Below are 25,890 nucleotides of genomic sequence, written 5' to 3'. Positions count from 1 at the left end.
TGGGATGATCGCTTTACCCCTCCCCCCCACCATGTGGCTGGTATCAGGGAAGATCCCTGCTAGCCAAACGCGAACAGCTCAGCGCCAGTACCCCCCTCCCCCCCCCGCCAGGCTAACTATGGGGAGGATTTCTTTTCAGCCACAGGCAAAAAGCCCAGTAGGAACAGCCACCTCTGAATGTCGTCTTAATTAAATTCCTGTATTTCAACCACGTTACCATGAATGATATCACTCTCCTGAGGATAATACAGAGAGATAAAGATGTTGCTTGATTGCCAGCAAACACTGGGACCATACGCTGCCAGGCTTTGTCATGCAATGATACCAGATTACTTGTTACTAGTATGGCGTGGTAAAGTGTCCTATCATGGAGGATGGAATAAGGCTGCTCTCCCCAGAAACCTTCTGCAAAAGCTTCTAGAGTATCTCCAGGAGAGCTTCATGGAGATGTCCCTGGATGATTTCCGCTCCATCCCCAGACATGTTAACAGACTTTTCCAGTAACTGTACTGGCCGCGAATGCACCCCAAGTCCTCAGGGCAAATCAATCATTAAAAAACGCTTGCTTTTAAACCATGTTTTATATTTACAAAAAGGTACACTCACCAGAGGTCCCTTCCATGGCTTCATGGTCTGGGATACCGCCTTGGGAGGGTTGGGAGGCTACTTCAGTCAGGCTGAGAAAAAGATCCTGGCTGTTGGGGAGAACGGTGTGCTGTGTGCTCTCCACAAGCTTGTCCTCCTCCTCCTCATCTTCCCCACCCACAAAATCCTCAGGCATGGCTGAGAGTACCCCCTCCTCGGAATCCACGGTCAGGGGTGGAGTAGTGGTGGCGGCCCTCCCTAGAAATGCATGCAGCTCAGTGTAGAGGTGGCATGTCTGTGGCTCTGCCCTGGAGCGTTCGTTTGCTTCTTTGGTTTTCTGGTACACTTGTCTGAGCTCCTTAATTTTCACGTGGCACTGTAGTGAGTCCCTATTGTGGTCTCTCTCTCTCCATCATGGCCTTGGAGATTTTTTCAAATGTTTTGGCATTTCGTCTTTTGGAACATAGTTCTGCTAGCACGGAATCGTCTCCCCATACAGCGATCAGATCCAGTACTTCCCATACGGTCCATGCTGGAGCTCTTTTTCGATTCTTGGACTGCATGGTCACCTGTGCTGATCAGCTCTCCACACTGGGCAAACAGGAAATTAAATTCAAAAGTTCACGGGGCTTTTCCTGTCTACCTAGCCAGTGAATCTGAGTTCAGATTGCTGTCCAGAGCAGTCACAATGGTGCACTGTGGGATAGCTCCCGGAGGCCAATACCGTCGAATTGCGTCCACACTAACCCTAATTCGAACTGGCAATGTCGATTTCAGCGCTACTCCTCTCGTCAGGTAGGAGTACAGAGCTTGATTTTAAGAGCCCTTTATGTTGAAGTAAATGGTTTCCTTGTGTGGACGAGTGCAGGGTTAATTAGATTGAATGCTGCTAAATTCGACCTAAACTTGTAGTATAGACCAGGCCTTAGGGTAAATGTTCATCTGAGTCACTGATGGCAGTAAGAAAGTTTAAAAATTACAATTCAGATGTACATATTTCAGTTAACTTAGAATTTTTAATATCTAAAATATTCACACATCCTTTGCAAGTACACACGGCACATTACTGTTTGTGTAGGGTAACAATCCAAGCATTATGTACAGCATCCCCAAGTTTCCTACAGAGCCAGTATTGCCAGTAAAGCCTCAAAAGATTAATATAATGTAAAAATATTTTACAGCCTCAGAGGGCTGATTACAGTGCATCTACAGTCCAGTCTATTCAGTGCCTGTCTAGACATTGCGTAGGTATGCAATAGGTGGAGAAGGTCCTGCACTATTATCCTCTACTACTATTTCAGTGTGAAAAATTTACCACTTACATTATTGTACCTCCCGACTCAGAGAAACCAATGAAACAAAAGAAGACTTTAAAGCAGTTAAGATGTATTTCCCTATTATTGGCTATTGGAAGTGTGCTATTCTTCAGAGCCATCATCAGGAAGCCCATGAAAGAAGTATTTTATGGTTGCTTGTTAAACTTTTTATGTTTAAAAATTGCCTACTTTAAACAGGCATGAAATACAGACAGCTTTTGATTACACTATGTAATTGGTTTACACAGGTGAGAGGGGGAAAAAGTATTAGTTTGGGATAAGCGAAGGAAAACCATATAATGAAACTAGCAGTTAAAAATCATCTGTAGAGCACGGTGGGTGCATACTATCTTCTGATCCCCCACTTGTGATTGGGATGGCTTTGCAGTGCCCCACCCCATTTTGTGCTTCACAGGGATCCTCAAATGAACTCTACTCAGTCTACAGGAACACTTCCCACCAGGCCTCAACCCCAGTCCAGTGTGTCACTCCCCATAGTTGGGGGTGGGGGATTCCAAGCCTCTGCTCCTTATCTGGGTCATAGTTCATTATCACTGCAGACGCCCATCTTGCTCCCTGCAGCTGCTTCTTCAAGCCAGCCATAGATTCTCAGGCTTCTGCTTCTTTAGCATCCTCCAGGCTTCCTGCCTCTGGCAGTCTGATACTCTCAACCACACCCGTTCCCTGCAGCTTCCTGCTGCCTTTTAAGTTAGAATCACCTAACTGACATGAGATGCATCTTGTAATCAGGGCTGGCTTAGCCCTAAACTGTACAGCTCAACAGCAAGTGCCTCCTACCCCCATTACCATCTCTCTGAAATATTTTGTTATTAGACAAATGGCTACCCTTTTGGACTCTTTTTATTGACAATCTCTATAGTTCATTGAAATTTTCCTGTTTCTTTGAACATACTAGCTTACTGCTGCTACTAGATCTGAACTCTAAAGTAAAATTAAAAAAAAATGATGTGGTTTCACCAAAAAAAAGAAAGAGAGAGAGACGAACAAAGAGAAAAAGGCCATGACAAAGCTTCACAAGCTAGTAGTACTGGGAGCAAATAAGTCTCTCAATTGGCTTGGTTACATTAAGGGAAATTCAGACAACCCCAGAGATGTACTACTAAAACAGATTTGCAGTGACACTACAAGAAAAAGTTGGAGATTAAAAAAGGTTCCTGGGTTTGGAAACCTAAACCACAATACTAAATATATAGCGAGGTTATATAAAGCTACAAAGTTTACAGTACAATTTCTACAGTTTATGTCTACATAAAAACCCTACAGACATACATTTCAATGTTAGTTTCTCCTGACCCTCTAGAGTTTCTAGCTTTTTTTCTATGTATTTAATATTGATTGATGTTAGATTTATCAGTTTAACCTTTGCTTGGATTTTAGAGAAAGTTTTCGTGGTATTTAATGAATTAGATACCTTCTATCGGTGGCACTTCACCCTGGAGCTTAGCTTTGCTTGTGAAAGGTGCATTCTGTAGTACCAGTGAAAACAGTGAAGGAATCAAGGACTGCAAAGCAGAAAGATACATGTGTAGCTTATGTTCATCCAACCCATGCTCTCCTTCCTGAAAGATAAGTATAAGGTCTTTTAAGGGTTTTCATATTTTTTGTTGGTTTAATGTCAATTAAATGTCAATTAGATAATGGCAATTATCTATCCCCTATCACCACAGTATTTTAGTCTCTCTCAAGAATGTTCAACAGAAACACTCCTTGCACATTCCTTCCATACCTGCAAGAGCAAGATTCATTACTTCACAATTCGTGTGTGTGCGCGTGTCTACCTCTGTATGTGTTGGAAAAAACAGGAGACTTACATAAAAATAAATAAGTTTTGTATTTAGTTCTGAAAGTGGTTAGGTTCTATGATCACTCTTATATTCTGAAGGATCTAGATTAATAGTTCAAGAATGCAACTTTCTTACGGGTGCTGGACATGAATTCACAAACCCTTCCATTAGTTGAGAATTCAAAAATACATGATCTCCACTTTTGAGATAAGAATGAGGCCTATCTTGCTATTTATTTCTTGACAATGTTTTCATTTTATTTTAGTACTATCCACTTTGATTACTTCAGTCCATTTAAATGTTTGTTTCTCACCATTTCTGTTAAATTTAGGCATATTGATTGCAAGGTCTGAAACACAATCTAATTATCTTTTCTTAAGATCAAAAGCTATGGAATCCCAACATAAAAATCTCCTAACAAATTCTTCCCACAACCGCTGTAGGAACTGGTATTTTTTTTAAAGTGATATGAAAATTAAGTGTGCATATCAGATAGAAAGAAATCTAATTAGAGCTGTATAAACTGAACACCTACCCGGAGTAACTTTTCAATCTTATTAAGAAGTGTAGGTATAAGATGCAACTGTAAATTTCCCAGTTCTGTAGTCCAGGCAGCATAGGCGGGTAAAAATACCTGATGTGTTGCACTAACTACCCGTTCTGAGGGATCTCCCAAAGCTGAAAGCAGCAGTTCAAAACCCTGGCAGAACACAGTAAAACACATATTAGGAATGTTGTGTATATATCATTTTTCCAAATGTAGATTACAAAAAATAGAATATATCTCAAGCAGTGAGGAAATGTGCATTTAGAAGGGTTAGATTACCATCTGTTATGTTACAGTTATTAAACTGAAAGAAAAAGTACTTGTCACTGTAGTATATGGATGACCTACAAAATTGATACATATCAGTGACCCTCAAACAAGTAATTTTCTTCCCTCCTTTAGTTTACTGTTTAAACAAAAATAGTGAGTATAAGCTAAATTCCCAAACACTAGCTGGGGTGAAGTTAGCTAGTTGAAAAGACATGCGCATAAGATGATGGATACGAACAGACTTTAAACACTTGCTTAAAAAAATACAACTGGAAAACATTCTATTCTGAAAATATTCTGCTGCTATTATATAATATAAATACTACACTATATATTTTCTGTACATGCTACACTATATATTTTCTGTATTTCATTTCGAAACTTCGCTAGGTACATTATGCCACAAAAAGGGATTATATCTGCAAGTGATTAAAAAGTTGTATTAGAACCTTAACATATAATGCTTAGGCACTGTCCCCACAGGCTCATGCAGATAAGTATTGGGGACTTCGATGTGAAAAACAGAAGGACAAGTTGAAGAAAGTACCTATATGAAGCTCATCCCTGAGGTACTACAGATAGCTGGAAATGTAACTTTTCCTCCTTTTTTGGTCACAGTGACTAACTGTGAGTAATTTACATGAAAAATACTATATTCAAAAGTGTCTGAAGCATGGATACATCGTAACAGGGTTTATATACATATGGACTTTAGCCCTGAATGATACCTGTTGGTATTTGTCTGGATCATCTATGTATCCCATGATGATACCCAGGCTTTTGATCACAGCTTCTCGTACCAGATCTGCCTTATCTTCCATTAGCATCTGTTGCAGCATGGAAAGCACCAATGAACTACGAATCTCTTTCTAAATATAAAGAGAAAGATATATCTGTTAAATATGTAAATTGAGTAAATAGTCTGCACCTATATAGTAACTTCCAAACAATGAAATTTATTCTCACAATATGCTTGTGATTAAGTATTAGTCATTTTTATGGATAAGAATGCTGCATAGAGATAGAGCACCAGCAATTTCCACAAGTCCCACGATAAAGTCTACTGTGAATCTAACCATAGAACCCAAGTCCTCTAACTGCCCACTAGAATCATATTGTGAAGACATGGAAAGCATGTAATAACTTCTTGCTGACTTTTCTGATGACAAATCTAGAAATAATATAAATCATATCCTGGAATGCAATACAACTTTACTAAATGTTGTTAACTCTTAGCCTTTACCATATTGGTCTGATTATAGCAGTTTGGGCTACAAAAAAAGTTCAGCATCTAAATTGTGCTATAACATGGTTTATCCAAGCAGTTGGATGTCAGATTAAAAAACCCTTAGATTTTAACCTAAAACACTGGTCAACATTAAAAAAGTATTTGCCAGCAATCAACATGTAGTAGCATCTGAAGTAGAATAGTTCTTCTCTTCACATCAAATAAGAACACTTACTTTCTTGATATTTCTACCACGATCATTATGGTATCTGAGCCACTTAGAAAAAATAAGTTACAGTTGTAAGACTGATATCACTACTCCTCTAATGGTGGAATTCGTTTTTCAGAATCAATTGATATAGGTCTTGATTCAGAAGAGTCTATATTCAGGAAAGCACTTAAACATTTGCTTAGGTCCCACTGAAAGTAAATCAGAGAGATGGGTTTTTCATTTTGTCCTGAAGACAGTGAGAATTTTGGTTATTTTAATCTATTTGTCAGGGTAGGTATGGAGAGGGAGGTAAAATGGATTGCATACCCTGAACTCATAACCTCCAGCACCATTTGCCTGATGTGATTCTCCCCCATGTGGACAGAAAATAGAAGAAAGTGTTTACAAATGGCAGAAGGTACACAGAATGGTGTAGATGCAGCTCTGTTTTGCGGTGTTCCGGGCCCACGACCAGCACATCAAAACTGATGCTAAAATGATAAGTGCTTAGTAGCAGACACAGAGGAAGCAGGTGATCTCTTTCTCTGGAACCTTGATTTCTTCCTGGGTAGAATTCATAACATCTCTGGAATTCTGAGAATGAAGTGGGATGGGATCTCTATTGTTTGGGATCCACTGTTTGCAGGTGTGTAAATCCAAAGGGTGGATCAAGTGGTAGTGTTGACTCTTACAGGTCTCATTGGATTCAATGCTCTGCCGCAGTGGTTCTCAAATTTCTTTTTTGCGGACCACTTGAAAATTGCTGAGGGTCTCGGTGGACCACTTATTGATCTTTCCAAATTCTGTTTGTACTGTTCGCTATTGTAAAGTGCTTTGGATAAAAGCGCTATAAAAAAAGTAATAATAAATGTTTCTTTGTTCTACAAATAAAAGCACACAACTCATATTTTAATATCAGTAGTCTTACCTTTCTAATGCAATGGATGTGCTCTTTCTCCCATGATGTGAGGGCCCCCGATCTGGGGCTGGGAAGGAGCGGGGTCTCTCCCTCTCTCTCCCCCGCCGTGGCAGCCCCCAAGCTGGGGCTGGGAAGGAGGGCCATCTTTCCCGGGCAGCCGCAGTCCTGGAGCTGGGGAAAGTTGCCTCTTTCTCTGGCCACCGCAGCCCTGCATGTCCAAAATTCTCCCCAACCTCCTATTCTCACCCCACTGCCCCCTCCCACCTACCCCCTAGTGCCCCCAAGGCCACCATCGCACCTTACATGTGCATCTTCTCCAGGGTCCAGACACCTAATTAGTGGAGCCATGGCGGGAGAGACAGGGAGAGACTCCACCTTAGAGGGAACTTTCCGCAGACCACCTGAATGGAGCTTGCGGACCACTGGTGATCCGCGGACCACAATTTGAGAACCGCTGTTCTAGTTAACAGCTGAACCTTGTTAATTAGGAGCTTGAAATTGCTCACGCTCATCAGCCAGCAGATGATCAATAAAGGTGGTGAATTTGGCATAATTTGAATGACTGTACTTAGTCAGAGCTTGATAGTTGGCGATCCTAAACTGAAGAGTCGCAGATGAGTATGTTTTTCTGCCGAATATATAAAGACATTTTTGGTCTTTATTATATGGTATGGCCTTTCCGTGGTGTTGTCTACCATGCCTATTCAGTGCCTACATAACCACAAAGTTCAGTGCCAGATGGGTGAACAAAAAATTGAGTTTTTAGCCAGAGCATAACATTTCCTATTAGCTTATTTGCATACTGGTGGTATCGTCGCAGGGGTATGCCAGATGGATTTGGCAGGATCCAACAGGGCCTTGTTAATAGGCAGGGCAACTCGGGTAAAGGGAGTCAGTTGAAGAATATTCAGGAACTTATGCTGCGATTCCCAGACCTCTTCCAAAAGAGTATCTGTAGAGCAGTTCAGTAACTCCAGGAAGTGTCTGAAGTCATCAGCCATAGACGGTTGGGGGAGGAATAACCACATAATCATAGATTAATCTTGGGAAGACGAAGAAATATTTGAGGACTGGCCTCTTTATCTGCCCTGGCCTCCAGCTCCTCAAAGGACTCTTGTGCCTGAGGTAATGGAGGAGGGACATTGAGGGTAGAGGAGCATCTCCCCCCATTGACCCCATAAGAAAGACTAGTGGCAAGAGAAAGCTGCTGTTAATATGCAGTCCAAGGATCACAGTATCGCCACTGGGGAGTCCAAAAAGCATCAGGTGGCATCACTGGTTTCAAACCAGGCTGTGGGAACACAGGTCTGTCTTTGATGTAACTTCTTACTCTTTTCAGAAGTGTCAGGAAGGAGTTCCCTTATCTGAAGAATAGGGGAATCTTGGACTGAGACATCTGAATTGGAGGATAATTCCTCCTCATTAAGGTAGGGAGCCCCAGCACTTATTGAAGGTGTTGGAGAATCAAGCAGTAGTGGGGAAAAGGTCTACCTTGGAGACTATGGCTAATTCAGTACTGACCATCTTTTGTAACCCATTAACAAGGGAGACTCTAATACCTCTGAAATAAATAAACCCTACAGAATTTGAACTCCTGTGGTACCAGGTGGGCTTGGAGAATGGGGCCCTGTTCCACTATCAGTACTGAGGGTATAAGTTGATCTGGAAAGTCCCTTCTAGCCAAATTAGTCGGTACTGATGAGTATGCCTAGAGAGGCACTGAGACTGTATGAGAAGTGTAGCATCTTCCTGGTACCAATGCAGTTTTAGAGGGTCAATTTTGATACAGACAATTCTGAAGGAGTTGTGGGGACTGTTTCTTAGAACTGGAATGCTTAGATTCTTCTCTTGTTGTAGTGTTCTGCTTCTATGATGTCAAAGATTTTGGTACTGAGGCATGCTTGTTGCCCTTATTCTCAGAGGAGCCTGAAGCTCCAGACAGGATGTTGATACCAACAGCATCTGGTGCCTCAGCTGTACCCAGAGTGGGCAAGAGATCTCTGTGGCAGTCTTACTTCGCAGGGACCAAGGTAGGTTTTCTTTTTTTTCTTGGCTCCTCTTTCTATGGGTATTCATGGATTTACCTCAGGTAGACCTAAGTGAACGTACTGAAGTTGAGGGGGCATTGTGTTCACTCAGAGACTGATGCCCGAGGGGGCGGGGAAGTGTCTCCTGGTCTGGATCTGAGGCCAGCTGGAGGAAACTTTCCATCATTAAACGTCTCGATTTTAATGACTGATTCTACCTTGCCCTGCCCTTAAAAGTGGAGCAAATGGAGCACTTTTGCGGGATATAAGACTTTCTCAAACAGCAGATACAATGGGAATGCATGTCACTGACCCAGATGGCCTCCCAGCAAGAGACATGCCATTTGAAGCTCAGAAAGCCTGGCATACACCAGGGCAATGGTTATCTAGATAGGATAAGGTCCCCCGGAAAAGGGGAATGGGAACTCCCCCTAAACCACTTCAGAAAATAAAATAAATAATAAAGATAGATAACTAGACAAAGTTGTCAGCTTTGAACAGTAAGGCATACTAACACTGTCTCAGGCCAAGGCAGCTGAGAAGGAAATGTGGGTGATTTGCCCATGCAGCCCTATAGAGCCTCAGAGCAGGGCACAAGGAAGCGTAGGGCTCACGCATGAGCCAAATGGGCTCTGCCACCAAAAATCTCCAATTAAAGGTGCAAGTGGTGTGAGCACACCTGACATGGAGCACCTATAGTGGAGCACTTCTATACTCAAAGAAGAATACATGTTACCACCAATATCTATGCATCTACACACATCATCCCTCAAGATATCTTTCTCCTTTGAATATGAAAGTGGTAAGTGATAGGATAACCGTCAAAGTCACTTGTTCAGGGGTGGCCAAACTGTGGCTCGTGAGCCACATGTGGCTCTTTTACAGTTAAAGTGAGGCTTGTGGAGCACCCCCCGCTTTCCATTCTCTGCCTATCAGACTGGAGGGAGGGAAAATTGGGACTCCTGCCCTGCAGCGGGGTGGTGGGTCTAGGGGCTTCTGTCCCAGGGGGAGAAGAGTCTCAGGGTTCAGCAGGAGTGGGACTGAAGCCACAAGCCCTGGCAAGCTTGCCCCATTTCTCAAAACTTCTGAAGATTGTTTGGCCACCCCTGCTATATATTTTCCTCTTACTTTCTAACAAACAAGGTATTAGCAGAAAATACAAATACTTACAGGAAGATAAGGTGCTAGAGCTCCACAGGACTCTGCCACTAGTAATCGTCTCTCTGGGTATTTGTGATTGATCTGGTGAAGAGAAATGGAATGTTTACTTATTCTATAATAACTATGGTTCTTCAAGATGTTGTCAGAGTGGATCCCCCACTATAAGCACACATGAGCCTCAGGCACGCAATATCAGATGTTTTTGAATAGCAGTGTCCAATGGGGCCGGAGAATGAAGAATATCAGCAGTATCAGCCAAACAATGATTGTAGTACCTCTCTCTCAAACCTGATAGCTGATTTAGCAGATAAGTCCAAGGCTTAGTGCTTGATACGGGTCAGCAGATTACTTCACACCATCACCTTACAGATTTCTGAAGCAGGTGGAGAATCTTGCTTGCATTCTGGTGCAGTGGGCCTGGAAGTTTGTTGGGAAAAGTACACCAGTCAGCTGGTAACGTAAAAAAATAAATATAGATTTATTTATTTTTTGGTGAAGAGATAGCTTGATCTTTAGAGTGCCTACCTATGGCTAGAAAGAGACATGGTAACAATATGAATGGGTTAGTTCTGTTGATCCTGGCTTGTGTCAGCATGCTCAGGACACCAAAGTGCTTGTGAGACTTTTCTTGCATGAATGTAGTCTTAATTTCCAGCGTCTACGCAATTTGAGACAGGAGGTCCTGGAAGTCTTTGAAGTCCTCTGTTGCTGCTGGTGCTACTACTGCATCCAGTGACGAGGATTCGCTGGGAGAAAATGACGGGTGTCACTGTCCCTCTATCATCTTCTGTTCCCATGGGTCTGGATCCATGTCTGGTTTTGGTGTGTGGTGCCACCAGAGTGCATGATCTCTTCCTTTTCCCAGAAATGGGAGTGGCTAATCTGCTCTGACACATGGGTGGATAGTCTCCAATAAAACCACTGGGGTCTATGTGGCATGCTATAAGTGTATTGGCATAGTGAGACTGGTTAGCCAAATATCACTCCTGCACAGGTACTCTGAATGGGGCTCCTTGATACCCTTCTTTGCATCATTCTCTGATGACAAGGCAGAGTGATTTTGCTTGATGTTGGAGACAAGGAATTAGTTAGCAATGGCAAAGAGTAGTATCCCTTCTTTAAAAGGTAGCATACCAGGAACATCTCTGGAGACTATACAGATACCTCTTTTGCATATTGGTACTGGGTGTCTCGCCCTGACTGACTGCCTGGGGCTTTGCCCTTCTTGGAGTGATGTCTTGTGTTCTCCCTCTGGGATTTCCCTTTGGTCTCTAAAGATCAAGCTCTCTCTTCACCAAAAGTTATTTCCCTTTGGTCTTGGAGTCATTTTAGCTTGGTCTGACTGAGTTGGTGACCCATTTAGGAGCGGGTGTAGGTATCAAGTTTAATGACTGAGGTGCTCGTTTTGAGGAAGTTAGTATAGGAGCTAGAGTAGCCTGCACTAGGACAGTCAACACCGAGGCTGTCTCTGCCAACTCTGCCAGTGCCCTCTTGGACTTCCTTTCCACTGCCTGAACCCACACCATGATGTGCACTCCAGGAAGTGCTAGCCAATGGTGGTTTATCTGGCCTTGCTCTGGTCCTAACTGTCACTCCAAAGTGACCTGCATGGACATTTTCAAACAGATGTAGCTTGAGCAGAGAGTCACTGGACTTGCAGGTCCTGACAGAGAAGAACTTACGTATAGAGCACATGTCCAAGATGCTGCTCTCTCTTAGCCAGGAGAGTCACTAGCTTTGACATCTTTGATTAGGATCAGTCTGTTGCAGGATGGACAGGATTTGAAACCTGAGGTTTCATGTATTTTGCCATGAGAGATGGTGCTTGGCACAAAGTGCCTCACGCTGCTGTACAGGAAGATGTACAGCGGAATCAGACTGAAACTAAGATTTTGTCATCCAATAGATTGGAAAAGAACTAGTCCAAGAGTCTCTGAAGAGAGTCAGAGGGTCAGGCACTTACTGGATTCCATCTTCCTGCCATGGTGGTAAGAGGGAACTGAGCCATGCCATCTTTTATGCCTTCATGCAGGAGCACAAGGAATCACAGGGTGTATGTGCGGTCCTCAGACACTGCTATTCAAAAAATTAGAGCTTGGGTTTACGAGGCACATCTGCATTTACAGTGAGACCTACACCAACATACCTGAAGAACAATACCATTAAAAGCTTTTTTGTCCAGCTTCATATCTACTTTAATTCTAAAATTGTTCTGTTGTAATCCTATAGTGTTAGGCTCTTACAAATGAGAGATTTTTAATTATAATGAACATTCTTGGAGTATCAGATGACACATCATGGACGAAAATAATTGGAAGAATATTTCAATCAAATATTTAAGGTATGGAATTTAGAGAATCCTATATTGGAAATGATAATTTACATACTTGAAATGCAAGTTCCGATTCCCTGTAATGCCTGTCCTACAAAGCATAATTTGCATTTTAATAAGTTATTTTTCTGTAGTATGTTACAGATGACTAGAATCCCCCAATTCTCTGACTGGCTTCCTTTTTCTTGGCTCTTGCACTATCAATGCTGCACAAAAATATGTTATCAAATAAGATGGAAGAGTCTCCATATATCAAAAATATTTTCAGAACATAAAATGGGACATACTGGGGGAGTACAATGGTCCATTTAGGCTAGTGTGCTGTTTTCCAACAGTGACCAGTGCCAGGTGCTTCAGAGGGAATGAACAGAACGGGGCAATTATCAAGTGATCTATCCCCTCTTGTCTAGTCCCAGCATGTAGGTTTAGGGATTGTGATGGAGCAAGTTCGGATGGCTATAGGAAAGTACTGAGGAACAGGTATGTTAGCCCCAGGCTAAGCAAATCCCTAGTACCATGGGAACCAAAATGGCAGTTGCTCCAGGCTAATCAAGGCACCTGGGGCCAATTAAGAACTTTCTAGAAGGCACCGGAGAGAGCTACATTGATTGGAGCACCTGCAGCCAATCAGGGCAGGCTAATCAGGGCACCTGGTATAAAAAGGGGAGCTCACTCCAGTCAAGGGAGGAGGAGCCAGAGGAAGGAAGTGCGTATGAGGAGCTGGGAGCCAGAGACACAAGAACTGAGAGGGTGTACTACTGGAGGATTGAGGAAACACCATACAATCAAGCAGTATCAGACACCAGGAGGATCCTATGGTAAGGATAAAGAAGGTGTTTGAAGGAGGCTATGGGGAAGTAGCCCAGGGAGCTGTAGCGGTCAAACAGCGGTTACAAGTAGCACTATAGAGACTGCTGCAATTCACAGGGCCCTGGGCTGGAACCCGGAGTAGAGGACGGGCCCGGGTTCCCCCCAAGCCTCGCTACTCCTAATCAGACATAGGAGGAGTTGATCCAGACTATGGGTTTCATCCAAGGGGAAGACCACTGAGAGGAGGAAATCCGCCAATAAGCGCAGGACCTGTTAGAGGAGAGGAGGAACTTTGCCACAGGATACTCAGAGAATGGGGCTGCTTCCCTGACCATCTTGGCTAACAATCATTAATGGACCTATCCTCCATGAACGTATCTAATTCTTTTTTGAATCCTGTTATATTTTTGGCCTTCATAACAACATCCCGACAATGAGTTCCACAGGATGACTGTGCATTGTGTGAAGAAATACTTCCTTGTTTGCTTTAAATCTGCATAATAAGCAGGTTTAAAACAAATCCTTAGTAAACTGCAGAAAAGCTACTGTTGTAAGCATGAAATATTCAGTTACCTGTTCCCAACACTGTGGTAAGAGCTCAGCTTCTACACGTGTTGGTCCAACATGTCGAGCAAATGCCACACAACCAGTCAATATCATTTGTCTGAAAAACATCAAAATCTTAAACTTGTTTACATTGTAAATGTTTTCCCTACAATAAATATTTTATGCCTCCATTTTATATCTGCTTTTTAGGCTGAAAGGATTATTTAGAGAAGTGGTCCTCAACCAGAGGTCTGGGGTCCCGTGAGCAGGCTTTAGGGGGTCCACCAAGCAGGGCCAGCATTAGACTCACTGGGGCCCAGAGCGGAAACTTGAAGCCTCACTGCATGGGTCGGAAGCCCAGAACCCTGAGCCCTGTCATCCTGGGTTGAAGTTGAAGTCTGAGTAATGTAGCTTCATGGGGGCCCTCTGTGGTGTGGGCTCCAGGCAACTGCCCTGTTTGCTACCCCGTAATGCCAGCCCTGGCTTTTATATGCAGAAAAAAACCAAACAGTTGTTGTGGCACACATGGGCCATGACATTTTTATAGCATGTTGAGGGGGGCCTTAGAAAGAAAACGGCTGAGAACCTATAATTTAGAGGATACCTATTCTCAGATATACATTATCAATAATTAAGTCCCCTTACTATATGTTAGTTTTCTAATATTGTTAGAATATCAAGGCATTAGTAAAATAAGTGCACTACTACATAACATTTTGTGCCTTAAATGCTTGGTGAACCTTGTTAACAGCAGTAACTGAATTTTCCTTGAGAAGTGGTTTCTTTTTATTTTTAGGTGGATAAAATTCTGGTTCACAATATATGAACTCAATTCTTGTCAGTAGGCTGGTAAGAGTACTTATAACTTGGAAGTATGGAATTCTATGTTTCAAGAACTTGAAACATTTGCAAAGTAATTGTTTTGTCTAACTTTGAAAGTAGAGAATGTTAATATTTTACTGTTGTGATGGTATAATATGTCAGACTATGAATTAAGGCGGACATGGAAAAGCTATTTGTAACAGAAGTATTTGTTAGTGTTTTCTGAAAATGGTCAGCTCAAATAAAGTAAAATCTAAAGTTACTAGGAAGGTTTTATTGAATCTACTGCTTTTAACACAAATTAGTCACATGGGCTTTTAAAAGAATGATCCTATTATTCAGTCAGAAAGGTATCTGAAAACTTCAGAAGTACTCAGGTTTGTAAAGGTTGACAAAACTATAACTCATTAGAGAATTTGATCAGACTAGGCAATCACTTCAGTTTAAAAACTTGAAGAGCAGAAATCTGAATTTCTTTAGGGAGCTCTATCCATACACCCAGTTTAAAAATGCAAAAAACTATTCCTCCCCAGAGCTGCAAAAATGTTATATATTTCAAGTTTTTACTGAAAAAGGTTTAAGTTTTACCTCCTTCCTATGGCTCTTGATTGAATGGCTACACCTACATCCAGAAAAATCAATTTTAAAAATGTAAAGCTAGCTCATGATGCACCATGCAAGTAGGAGGATAGGAAAATTCTTCAAAAACCACTTGGGGATACCACAGCCTCAATGCAATGTTTTCCAATACTTGAGTTCAAGTTTAACTGTGGTTTCAAGAATCTTCTCCTTTTCCAATGATGTACATATGGAACCAGAATCTATGCAGTATGTGTATGTGCCTCCTTATCCTTTAAAGAGGAGGTGTGGATAGAGACAAGAGACAGAACTATGGTGCAACATCAGTAAGGAAGTATTTTTGATATCTGATTCCAGAAGACACAAGAGGTTCAAGTCACAAGCACCTGTGGATTCTCCTTAGCTAGCACTTGTGACATTCCAACTTGCACGTAATAGACACCTATCTTGCTACAACTTTGCCTATTTTTGCATGAGTTGATAAGAATGGTGTGGTATTAACTTTGCAAGTAATATACTGATTACATTCATAGCTGCTCTTGATAGAATGTTACATTCTACTAACCAATTCAGCAGCCAAAATAAATCTGTACATTTTAACACCTTAGCATAGAATGAATATAATACCATCCCCCTTCAGTAAGTTTATCATTCTCCTTGTGAATTTACACAATTTACTAAAACAATCAAGAATGCATCAATTTATGATGTTAATTATTGTCATGCCTACAAGTTCTTGATGCAGTTCACAATATGTCCTTAAGGTTGAAAGGCAGGGGTTCTGCTGGTTATTTCTCACCTACACATTAATCCATCACCCAGTCCTCTAAAAAGGAGGGATACACCCATATCAGAATGATGTCACAAAGGAAATGTTATGTATTAAGGAAAGTAAGGAATGGTGGGAAAAACCTAGTGCCAGAGTGAACTGGTTTTCTTCTTTAGTCTCTACTACATACGACAGACCTTCAAAGTTAAGGAAGAGGATAAAAGGAAAGAATTATTAAGTAAGAATCAAACTAGTCAAAACTGATCTCTAGGAGAGATGCAGTAGTGATCTTCCCCAAAGAATCTTAAGATTGTGAGATATGACAAAATAGTAAGGCAGCTTGCAAGGGTCTGCAGTTGGTTCTTCTTTCAGCTTGGACCACACAGTTGCAACCTCAACATAAAAAAAAAAAAAAGAGAGTACACTGATGAAAAGTTTCACTGCAGTATCAGAATATGCAGTTGTGATAGAACTTGAATACAGCAGGTCTGGACTTTGTGCTGGAGGTGTGTCAATACTAGGAAGGGTTACTTTATGTTTTTAACTCAGCTGTTCACCTGAAACCAATTCTGTGCCCTCCTAAACTTGCAACCAAGTTAGCTCAGGATCCAAACATCTCTTATGAGCTTGGAAACTGAGTTTTAATGCACACTTCAAGAGGGAATATGGAAATATGAATACTTTTAGGAGTTTCCTGAAACTGTCTTTGAAGTTAATATGAAAGGCACCCAAAACACAACTTTAAAATTGTCAAGAAATAGAAGTTTGAAATAGCTCCATACAGATATTTAATAAATATTTGGTAAAACCTATACACTCTTGTATATAGAGCCTCACTGCTCTTAAGAATAAACTAAAACAAGCTCTTCCATGTATGTATGATGAATACATATGTGGTGGCAACAGGTTTATGGGCTAATGTGCCTATTACCCATGGATAGCGTGTACACAGACAAGAATACGTAATTAAAGCCTCTGTCAGTTACACTATATAGTTAGTATGTAATAAGTATAATTTACCAATGTTTAACTAGCTATTAATAGTTCAATAACAAATGGGATCACACTATAGCATGTCACATTTCACCTTATCTTTTTATCTAAATAAAAAAAAATTGGAACTAAACCTGCTGAACTGATACACCAACCCCCCCACCCACACACACCCTCCAAGGCACTTATGAAAGTCCATCCATTACCCTTTTGAGATATTGTATACTGTAGGTCTCTACACAGTGGTTGATCTTGAGTAGCTTATGAACACTATACCTAACAGAGCAGACTGACACCATCATTTCAAATAATTATGTCTGAATGGTTTTGACTATTTCCACTTGCATGATCCTACTGACAGGTGGTTATACACCGTTAGACATAATACAAATAAAATTTGGGTAAAATGTTGACAGTGGAGTCAATGTTGGAGAGGAAACACTTTCCTGCTTGCACTCAGACCCTTATTTTGATTTGGGTTCAATACATTTGTTAGGATTCTAGGGATGTAAAATTTGAGATTTAATTTGACAACTGAAGTTTGAATACAGAGATCAACTAATCTGCTGAGTATAAGAATGTTTACTAACTTTACTTTTAAGATACAAACTTTGTTGGATGGTATTGTGGAAATTTTTCTTCTGATATTTTCTGCTGGAAAACTGACACCTGAAATTTTAAGATATCACTCCATATTTTTATAGTAAAAGGCTGAATGTGAAAGTTTAAGCAAAATATTGTTGGTTCACTTCACTTTTACTACCTGGAAATCAGGTGTCTGGTTACAGCTGTAAAGAGGCTCCCAGATCCTCTGTAAAGAGGGTGTGGATCACAAATGACTAAAATCTTACAACAAAATTGTGCCCTCTATTTTAAAAAAGTACACAATGTTAGCAACACAAATTGTATTGGGACATCCAAAACTTTTTAGCTGATAGCACTGTACATTTTGGAGGTAGAATTCACATGCCTGAAGATCCTGAAAAGGAACAAGGACTCACCCTTTACATACAGAGGCGCTCTTACTTTCAGAGACTGTGACGTAGGAAGCAATTTCCAGGTTTTGTGGACAGAGAAACATCTCACTATCAACTGCTCGTAGACACTAATATATATCATGTGAACAACTGACACAGGTAAAACTCCTTTGTTACATGAAAATGTTATGATGGCAGAGAAAATATTTAAGTAAACACATTGAAAATAATTCTTTATACCTGACTCAGGAGAAGACTGCACAGAGCAATGACAGATCAAAATGTTTTAGAGTAGGCCTTTTTAATGAAAAAAATGGAAGAGAAATGTTCCAGACAAATGCTTATGAAAAATCTTTCCTCTATTAAAGAAGGAAACATACCAGCCAGAGTACTGTCTTTCAACCTTAAGGATAATCTTAACAAGAGAGAGTAAAAGGGAACACAAAGCAATACTTCCTGAGTACTACTTAATAGAGAACTGAAGTTTAAAAAAAAACAAAAAAACAAACAAAAAACCGTATTATATGAGATCCTAAATTATTAACACAACACATATATAAAAGCTAAGAACTACAAAAAACAGTTTCAAGATTAAGTGAAAAACATCTTACCTGCCAAAACCAGACTTTAGACCCTAGGTTTTTCTGAAATTTTCTTGCAACTGCTGACATCACTGATCCCTGAAGATCAGGAACTGCTTTCCTAACACTACTTTAGGTGTCAGTGAAGTCATTAAATATTGGAGAGAAACTAAGGACCTAGGGATCTTGACAGGTAAGTGATGAAGGAACTAATTTTAAAAGACTGGCATATCAATATAACCGCCACAAGTATTAGATTTATGATCTTAAGCTTATTTTAAAAAACATTTCAGTTCACCCTTTTTCTTAAAGGAACTGAAATATTACCCTGAAGTTTGCAGAGTGTATTCTTACATTTCAGTAACTAAATTATACATGAAAGTGCAGGTCATAGAAATGGAAAGTCCCGAAGTCCACATGAGTTTGTTAATACAATGTGAACTGAATTGAGGGGGGGGGGGGGGGAAATCAAGCAATAGCCCTCTAAGAGTATCCAGTTTCCATTAAATCTACATCTTTGTCAAAAGAAAAAAGTACCCCTCGCCCCGGCCCAACACACACACACACACACACCTTTGCTCATCATCTGGTCGTTTGATCAAATTGAACAGTATGTGTAGGAGCTGATCTCTCTCTTTGGGTTCAGGATGGAGGCAGGCTGTACACAGTATGAGTGGGATCAATTCCTAAAAAAATTATGGGTGGAGGAAAAACCAAACAAAGTAAAAATGCTTTGGGAAAATATTAATTAATGGCTAAAGAAAGTGAACAGATATATCTAGCCACACAATAGAAAAACAGATACAGAAGACATTTTAATTGAAGTCTCTCTCTTATAAAGTGACCTGAAAATGTTAAAAGACCTAAGAAAATTATGTGCTAAATGCCTCCTTGTCATGATTTGGGGAATTCAGCACATAAAATTTAAAACCCTACCAAGATTATTAGTATGAACATTTGTAGCTCATCTCTATTAATAATTTTAAGATAGTGATGGTTAAAGTTTAATTTACATTATCTGCAGGAACTTTTAATCAATTGAACAAAATAAGTTGGTTAAAAAGTTTTAAAGCTTACACAAAGCTCATTCTGAGAGGCTAATTGCATCAACATGGAGTTAAAGAGAAAAAGAGTGTCCCATTCACATTAGCCACCCACACAATTTTGTATGTACATTTGAATCAAAATGTCGAAGCAATATGTGGGTGCAGGAATTTGCACAGATATGCCCTTATGGTATTTATATGAAGTACAGTATGCTTTTAAAAAAGGGATTTTTCAATAAAAAGGAAAAATTTGAAATTGAATTCTCTTCCCAGAGCAATAAAATTCCCATAGAAACAAACTTCTGTTTTAAAAAAAACACTGTGAAAAACCTTAAATGAAAAGAAAACAAAAGGCTGTTCACAGTTGTAGGAACTTCTTTCCTTTCCTCAAAATCTGATTATTTTCATTCTCAGAGGAAACAGTTTTTAAAAATATGGACTGGAAATCCCTTTCCTTGACCTCAGTCATCTTAGGCCCCACTTGGAAACAGCACAACAGCTACCTAATTCAAAATGAAGGTTAGGGAGAGAAACTTCATGGCAGGGTAGATGGAGAAAGAAGTGTCTGCTGAGATAATATTAAGAAATGAAAAGGGCTCGCAACATGCAAGTAATTCATTTTTCCCCTTTGGTGTGCTCATTCAGCAATTTTTAGATTAACAAGCAATGAAGAGCAAGCAAGAATAAAGAACAGAAATCGGAAGATACTGCTGCTCTAAGTAACTTTGCATGGAGACTTGAGTTTCTGCTTGATTCAGACTTTTTGAATGGGAGCTTTTCCTAATTCAGTAAATGACACTGATGGACTAGAGCTATGATGGGATGGATAAGATTGCAACGATACAAGCTCACTTTTCTTGATTTTTCAATTCTCTATTGATAGTAGATTTTACTTTTAAAAATTGTGATTGTTGTACAAATTGGCCAATTCCTGACAATGGCAGAGCTATCTTTGCAGTTTGATTTGTGAGGCAGATTTAATAAAAATGTTTTGCACTTCTGCAGCTTTTCACCTGAAGATTTCAACGAGACACATATATACATTAAATACACATCACTGAGGTACTGCAGGTAAAATTTATCCCAAACGAGGTACAGCTTGGGGAACTATAAGTAAAACAGGTTCTTATTCATACAGGCTGCAGGGGACATGGGAGTGTCTCGTCTACTCTTGCAAAATCCAAAGGAGAGTGGGGGTAGATAACAAGCAGGTTTGTCCAGTTTGCTATTTCCTTTACTACATGTGTCAGATAATGACGTGAACAGGTACTTTTTATAGCCCAAGACAAAAATATGTGCACTTTGTTAAAGTTACCTTTTATTTAATTAGCTTTTGTGCTATACCCATTGTAACTTTCTTCCTTTGACAATTCATTCCCTTCTAGAACTCTGAATGCTAGATTTTATTTTATATACTAAAGACTCTGGGATTTTCCCCCATTTAAAATTCTGATTTTTTTTAAGGAGTTTGTTGTATATTTTTGTTTTGTACTGCATATAGGAAAAATAAAGCATCTGATTTCCTATCTTGATGCAGTGGATTCTAAAATGGTATTACAAAAACAGATTTTACCATGATGGCTGTCATATTTCCCCCTTCTTCAAAAAAATGGTAGTTTGTATTAATAAACTATATAGCAATTTGGGATCTCTTCAGGATAATAAAATTGGATCAGATTTTGTAGTATGTAGGATACAATTTCCCTACAATAGGTATTAAAAAAAGATTTTCCTGCATTCTGCCATATGCCAATGTTATCTTGATACTTGCTGCCCATTAATTCTTCAGCTTTCCTTGACCTGTGTAAAAGAATATTTAGTTTTATTTAAAAAACTATTGAGAATGGAGGAATAGGGTTTTTTGCATGCTGGATCTTTTACTGTTATGATGGTCTATTGGAGAAATGAAGATCTGTGGAGTTTCCACTCATTTGGCTGATCTAAGTGCCCGGAGAAAAATCTCTCTTTCTACAGCTTCTTTAAAAAATAATTTATTTTTATTTTTTTGGAAACTAACTGAAAAATTTGATTAAAATGATCATTTATAAATTGAATGGGTATGACAGGCCATTAATACACAGCTAGATATTATCTTACTCTTGTATCTAAGACTGATGATGAACCTAAAACCATTGACATGGGGCAGATACAAGGCTAATTCTTTACCTTGCAGAAAGCTGGTTATTATAGCAGATGGAATTAGTTGTGTTTCCTTGTCCATTGGTCACATTCTTTCGTGCATACTATGGGAGAATCGAGCGTTCTCTGCATCGTTGCATCAGTGCTTCTATACTTCCTTCTATTAAGGGGAGTGGAGAAACAGTGAGAAATCTTCTTGAGTAGTGGTGTCCTATTGTGTTTTCCCATATAATTAATGGAAGGGAGATGAGTGGGAGAGTACAAGTGGAGGTAAGAGGTGATTTCCTGTGGGGGATGTGAGGAGTTAAATAGTTGCTGCATGTGGATAGCACAGGACAAGTGAAGTCTCTCAAAGTCTTGAAAAATGGCTGATCCTTCTCCAGTCAATTAGAAAAGAGAAGAGAGAAAACAGTTGTACAGGAGTGGTTATCCTACAGGCAGAAACTTCTTTCTATTACTAGCTCTTATGTTTTGGATGGATATTTATTCAGTAAAGACCATAAGCATCTAAGATTTTTGATTTGCAACAATGGCACAGAAATGTTTTAGAAAATGTTAAATTTTCCAAGCAGGAAACACACAAAGCCAAGTTTCCAGGCTACTAATTTCAATAAAAAACATTAGAGAAAGTTGTTTAGCACTATGGAGACTATATAGTGCCTAGCAGTCAAGGAGAGGGACTTCCAGTGTTATTAAAAATAATCTTTTGCCTTCCTCAGGAAGGAATACCACTTGTGCTGAAATGATAAAATGTGAGAAGATTGTGATTTTTCAAAGATTTTTCCTACTTTCTTCATCTGCTCTATACTTGGGGTCCTCAATGCCCCTGTTCAGCCCTGATAAGTCCCTCCTTTTTGCACCCTCTCTAGCTACAGAGGACTGGATTAAACTTTTATTGATGCCAGTCAACACTACCAAAAGAGATGGTTTTCAGAAGTGAGACACTTCTCCCTTTAGATTCCTGAGCACACTGTCACTGCCCAACTCCCAACACCTGTGACATAATGAATGCGACTGCAAATGTAACATCACACGTCAGAGGCCTGGTCTTCAATGCTAAGAAAAGCTGGGGGGTTTTTTTGTGTGTTTTTTTTTTTTTAAAACCAGAGGATAACATGCGCATGAGCTATTTCAAAGTAAAAACACAGTGGAGACAAGGCACATTAGTTTTATCACAAAGTAAAACAAGGTGAGGTCAATCCTATAGTCCCACCAGTGATTGACCTTGCCTAGTTTACCTCATGGTAAAACTAACATGCCTTGTCTTCAGTGTTTTTACCTCTGGATAGGATGAGAACCATATTTTTTAAGATTTTTCTACTCATGTATGTTTACATTCTCAAATGATGTTGTATGCAATTTTTTTGCTGAAACTCCGTTCAAAAAGGGGTAAAGGAAATAAAACCTGCTTGATTGTAATATCTGAAATTGCAGTGTATACGACACGACTGATATCCTCATGCTAGTGTTTCACATATATTTGTATCTCTAACCTTCGTGATAGTTTTTCGAAGAATGCCACAATTTAATCACGCATTCAACATGAGGAGAGGTATGTCACATTCATTTTACTGAGAAAACCAATTACATTCCTAATTATGGCTCACGGGCTGGTAACACGATCTATTAATCCACATGAAGTCTGTCATGGATGTCACTAGGAGGTTTGCACATAAGTTAAAGAGTCAGTGGGGGAAAAACTGATATAGGATACTTATGATCACTTATTTACATCCTTTGTGTGTTTATGCATACAGCTGTGGTAACTAAGCAAGCAAAATTCAACTTTGCTCAGATTTATTTATGAATATATACATTTCAAAAAGAAAATATAACCCATTAAGGGAACAAGTTTCAGAGTTAACATGACATTGAAATGAACTGAGATTCTTCATGCCTCTCAAAGCTATTTCTGTCTAACACAGTTATATTTGCTTATATTTACAGGGTGATATTAGAGGATGGGGGAGGCAAGCACATTAAGCAGAGAGGAACCAGTCTACAGGCTGGGAGTCTGACAACCCTGTGCTATACTGAAACAAACAAATACATTACATAAATATCAATACATGTATTTCCAGATACATATTATTAACTCTGCACCTGGGCACATGCTTAAAAACATTTGATGCAAACTTGACTAGTTTCTGTTATTTAAACTACTCCAAAATTTTAATTTCAGATTTGGGAACCCAAAGTTAGGCACCCACAGATATATTTATGAATCAAAATAAGTAGCCAGATTGTCACTGTAACCTCGCCCCTCCATCATGGCTGCCAGTATCACAGGGCTGCCTGTATCCGGGGGAGGGATCTCCTGCATAGGCAGCACTCATGCCGGGTTATGTCTGGCTGCTGCCATGCAAGACCCTAGGGCTCGTGTCCAGCGCCGGCTCCCTGGCCGCTCCCATAGAGTTGTCACCTCTGAGGGGCCACTTATTTAGATGCTTAGATTTTTATACGACATTTTGAAAGTTTTAAAACAAATGCCAATATTTTAAATCAGACTTCCAAGACAGACAGATTAGTTGAAAAGATATCAACAAGATTTCAGCCCATATGATTTTTGCTTTCGGAATTAAGTGCCTAAAAAGGCTGAGAATGAAAAAGTGTCTCAACACAACTGTAAATAGTAGCTTCTACATCTTCATGCAAATATATTTTTAAATATACAGCATATTTTACGTTCTTTTCCCAGATTGTCAAGATTGGCACCCCTTCTACATTGGTTGTTGTGCAAGATCTCAGCATTGCATTTCCTCCCCATTTCCATAAAGAGAAAATAATTAGCAACACCAGAGTTGCATTCTTCAGAAATCAACTTCACACAAGACAGCAACATGCTGTAAGAAAATGTGAGAAGATTCAATAGATTGACTGCAGTATCTGTATAGCTGTTTTTGCTGCCCTCTGTAGGTTACATGGAACCTTGTTTGAAGAGAATGATTTAAAAAAAGTTGGGCACAGTTATTTGGTAATTTGAATTAAAAATGTTTGTTTTTAAGAGATAAGGGTAAAAATAAGTCAGTGATGAGTCTTCTGTTTTCTTTGAAAGGGAATGAGCTGTATCCTTCTCCCTCAAGTCAGTAAAAATTGTATGTATACAGACTTACAGACCACCAAAATCTTTGAAGTTAACCTACAGTTACTAAAACAATTCAGTATGCTAATTTAAAGGTATGAAGGTTTAAGTACACCTTATTCATTTTTAATTAAAAAGAAGAGCAGTAAGATCCTGATGCTACAGCCAAAGGGCTTTCTCCTGTCTGCACTTTGTGCAGAGAACTCCCACTGCAGTCAACGGGAGAGCATACACACAGCAATGTCAGGATCAGTGTCACAGTTCTACACAGGGAATTATTTATATTTATGTCTTGTAAAGGGTGAGAAAAATTTTAGTTTTGACTAAATCTGCATTAAGTACTTTCTTATTTAAGTGTTTAAAGAGCTATCGCTGTTCCCTGGCTATGATTTAGTCAAAGAAATCTCATTTTGTGGTATTATTGCTAGCCAAATATCAATGCAGTTGAACAGCTGCTAACCAGCTTAAATGCTTAATTAAAATGAATAAAGCCAATCCAAGAAATATCTCCAAACAGATTTCAGGCCTAGCTCCTGCAAGGAATGCCAGGTGGCAGGCCCTATACCTGCTCAGAGGTCCTTGCAGAATGAAATCTTGACATCCTAAACATTACATTTCAGCCCAATCAGCATCTGGCTAACAATACTTTGTGTCTGAATGCAATGCAAGACTAGGGTATTTTCAAGTAATTACCTGTATTTGAAACTTATCTGGAAATCCTCAATAGAAATAAAATATGAATAGCAATTTGCATACAAGTTTCATGCATTTGAATGGCGTTCAAGTATTTTATCAGGTTTTTAAACTTCTGTTTTTATTATCTAGTTGAGCTCATTTTAAAAAAAAAACTATTTAAGATATAAATTTGGTTGATGTCAGCTACCAACTCAGAATGCTTGAGACTCCCTTAATTTTCCCTTTCCTCTTCATCTTCCTTGCCACAAGAGCCTAAATCACAGCAACCAAAGCAGCACAGATAATTTTCTGAAACTATCAATATTACTTCATATCTTAACCACTAGGTCACTGCTAAGTGATTGTCCAGAAAGCAACTGTTACTACCCTGAGGCTCTTCTAAGCCAAGCTGAGGGAATAAAATCAAGACCTCATGTTACTACAAAGATTTAAGTGGGCTGCTTGGGTAG

The 25,890-nt window shown here is 39.7% G+C and overlaps 1 protein-coding gene across 1 annotated transcript in view; it reads right to left on the bottom strand.

Annotated features, from left to right (window-relative positions):
• RELCH (RAB11 binding and LisH domain, coiled-coil and HEAT repeat containing) overlaps window positions 1–25,890 on the bottom strand; it is a 123,158-nt gene that overhangs the window by 50,659 nt on the left and 46,609 nt on the right. Inside the window, 6 exon segments of the mRNA XM_039526034.1 lie at window positions 3,334–3,481; window positions 4,242–4,406; window positions 5,252–5,392; window positions 10,079–10,150; window positions 13,785–13,875; window positions 19,052–19,164. Of these exon segments, the coding sequence (XP_039381968.1) occupies window positions 3,334–3,481; window positions 4,242–4,406; window positions 5,252–5,392; window positions 10,079–10,150; window positions 13,785–13,875; window positions 19,052–19,164 (730 nt within the window).

This window comes from Mauremys reevesii, linkage group 2 (assembly GCF_016161935.1).
Source record: "Mauremys reevesii isolate NIE-2019 linkage group 2, ASM1616193v1, whole genome shotgun sequence".
Classification (NCBI taxonomy): domain Eukaryota; kingdom Metazoa; phylum Chordata; order Testudines; family Geoemydidae; genus Mauremys; species Mauremys reevesii.
The sequence above is the reverse complement of the archived record's forward strand: the minus strand, read 5'-3'. Positions and strand labels throughout refer to the sequence as shown.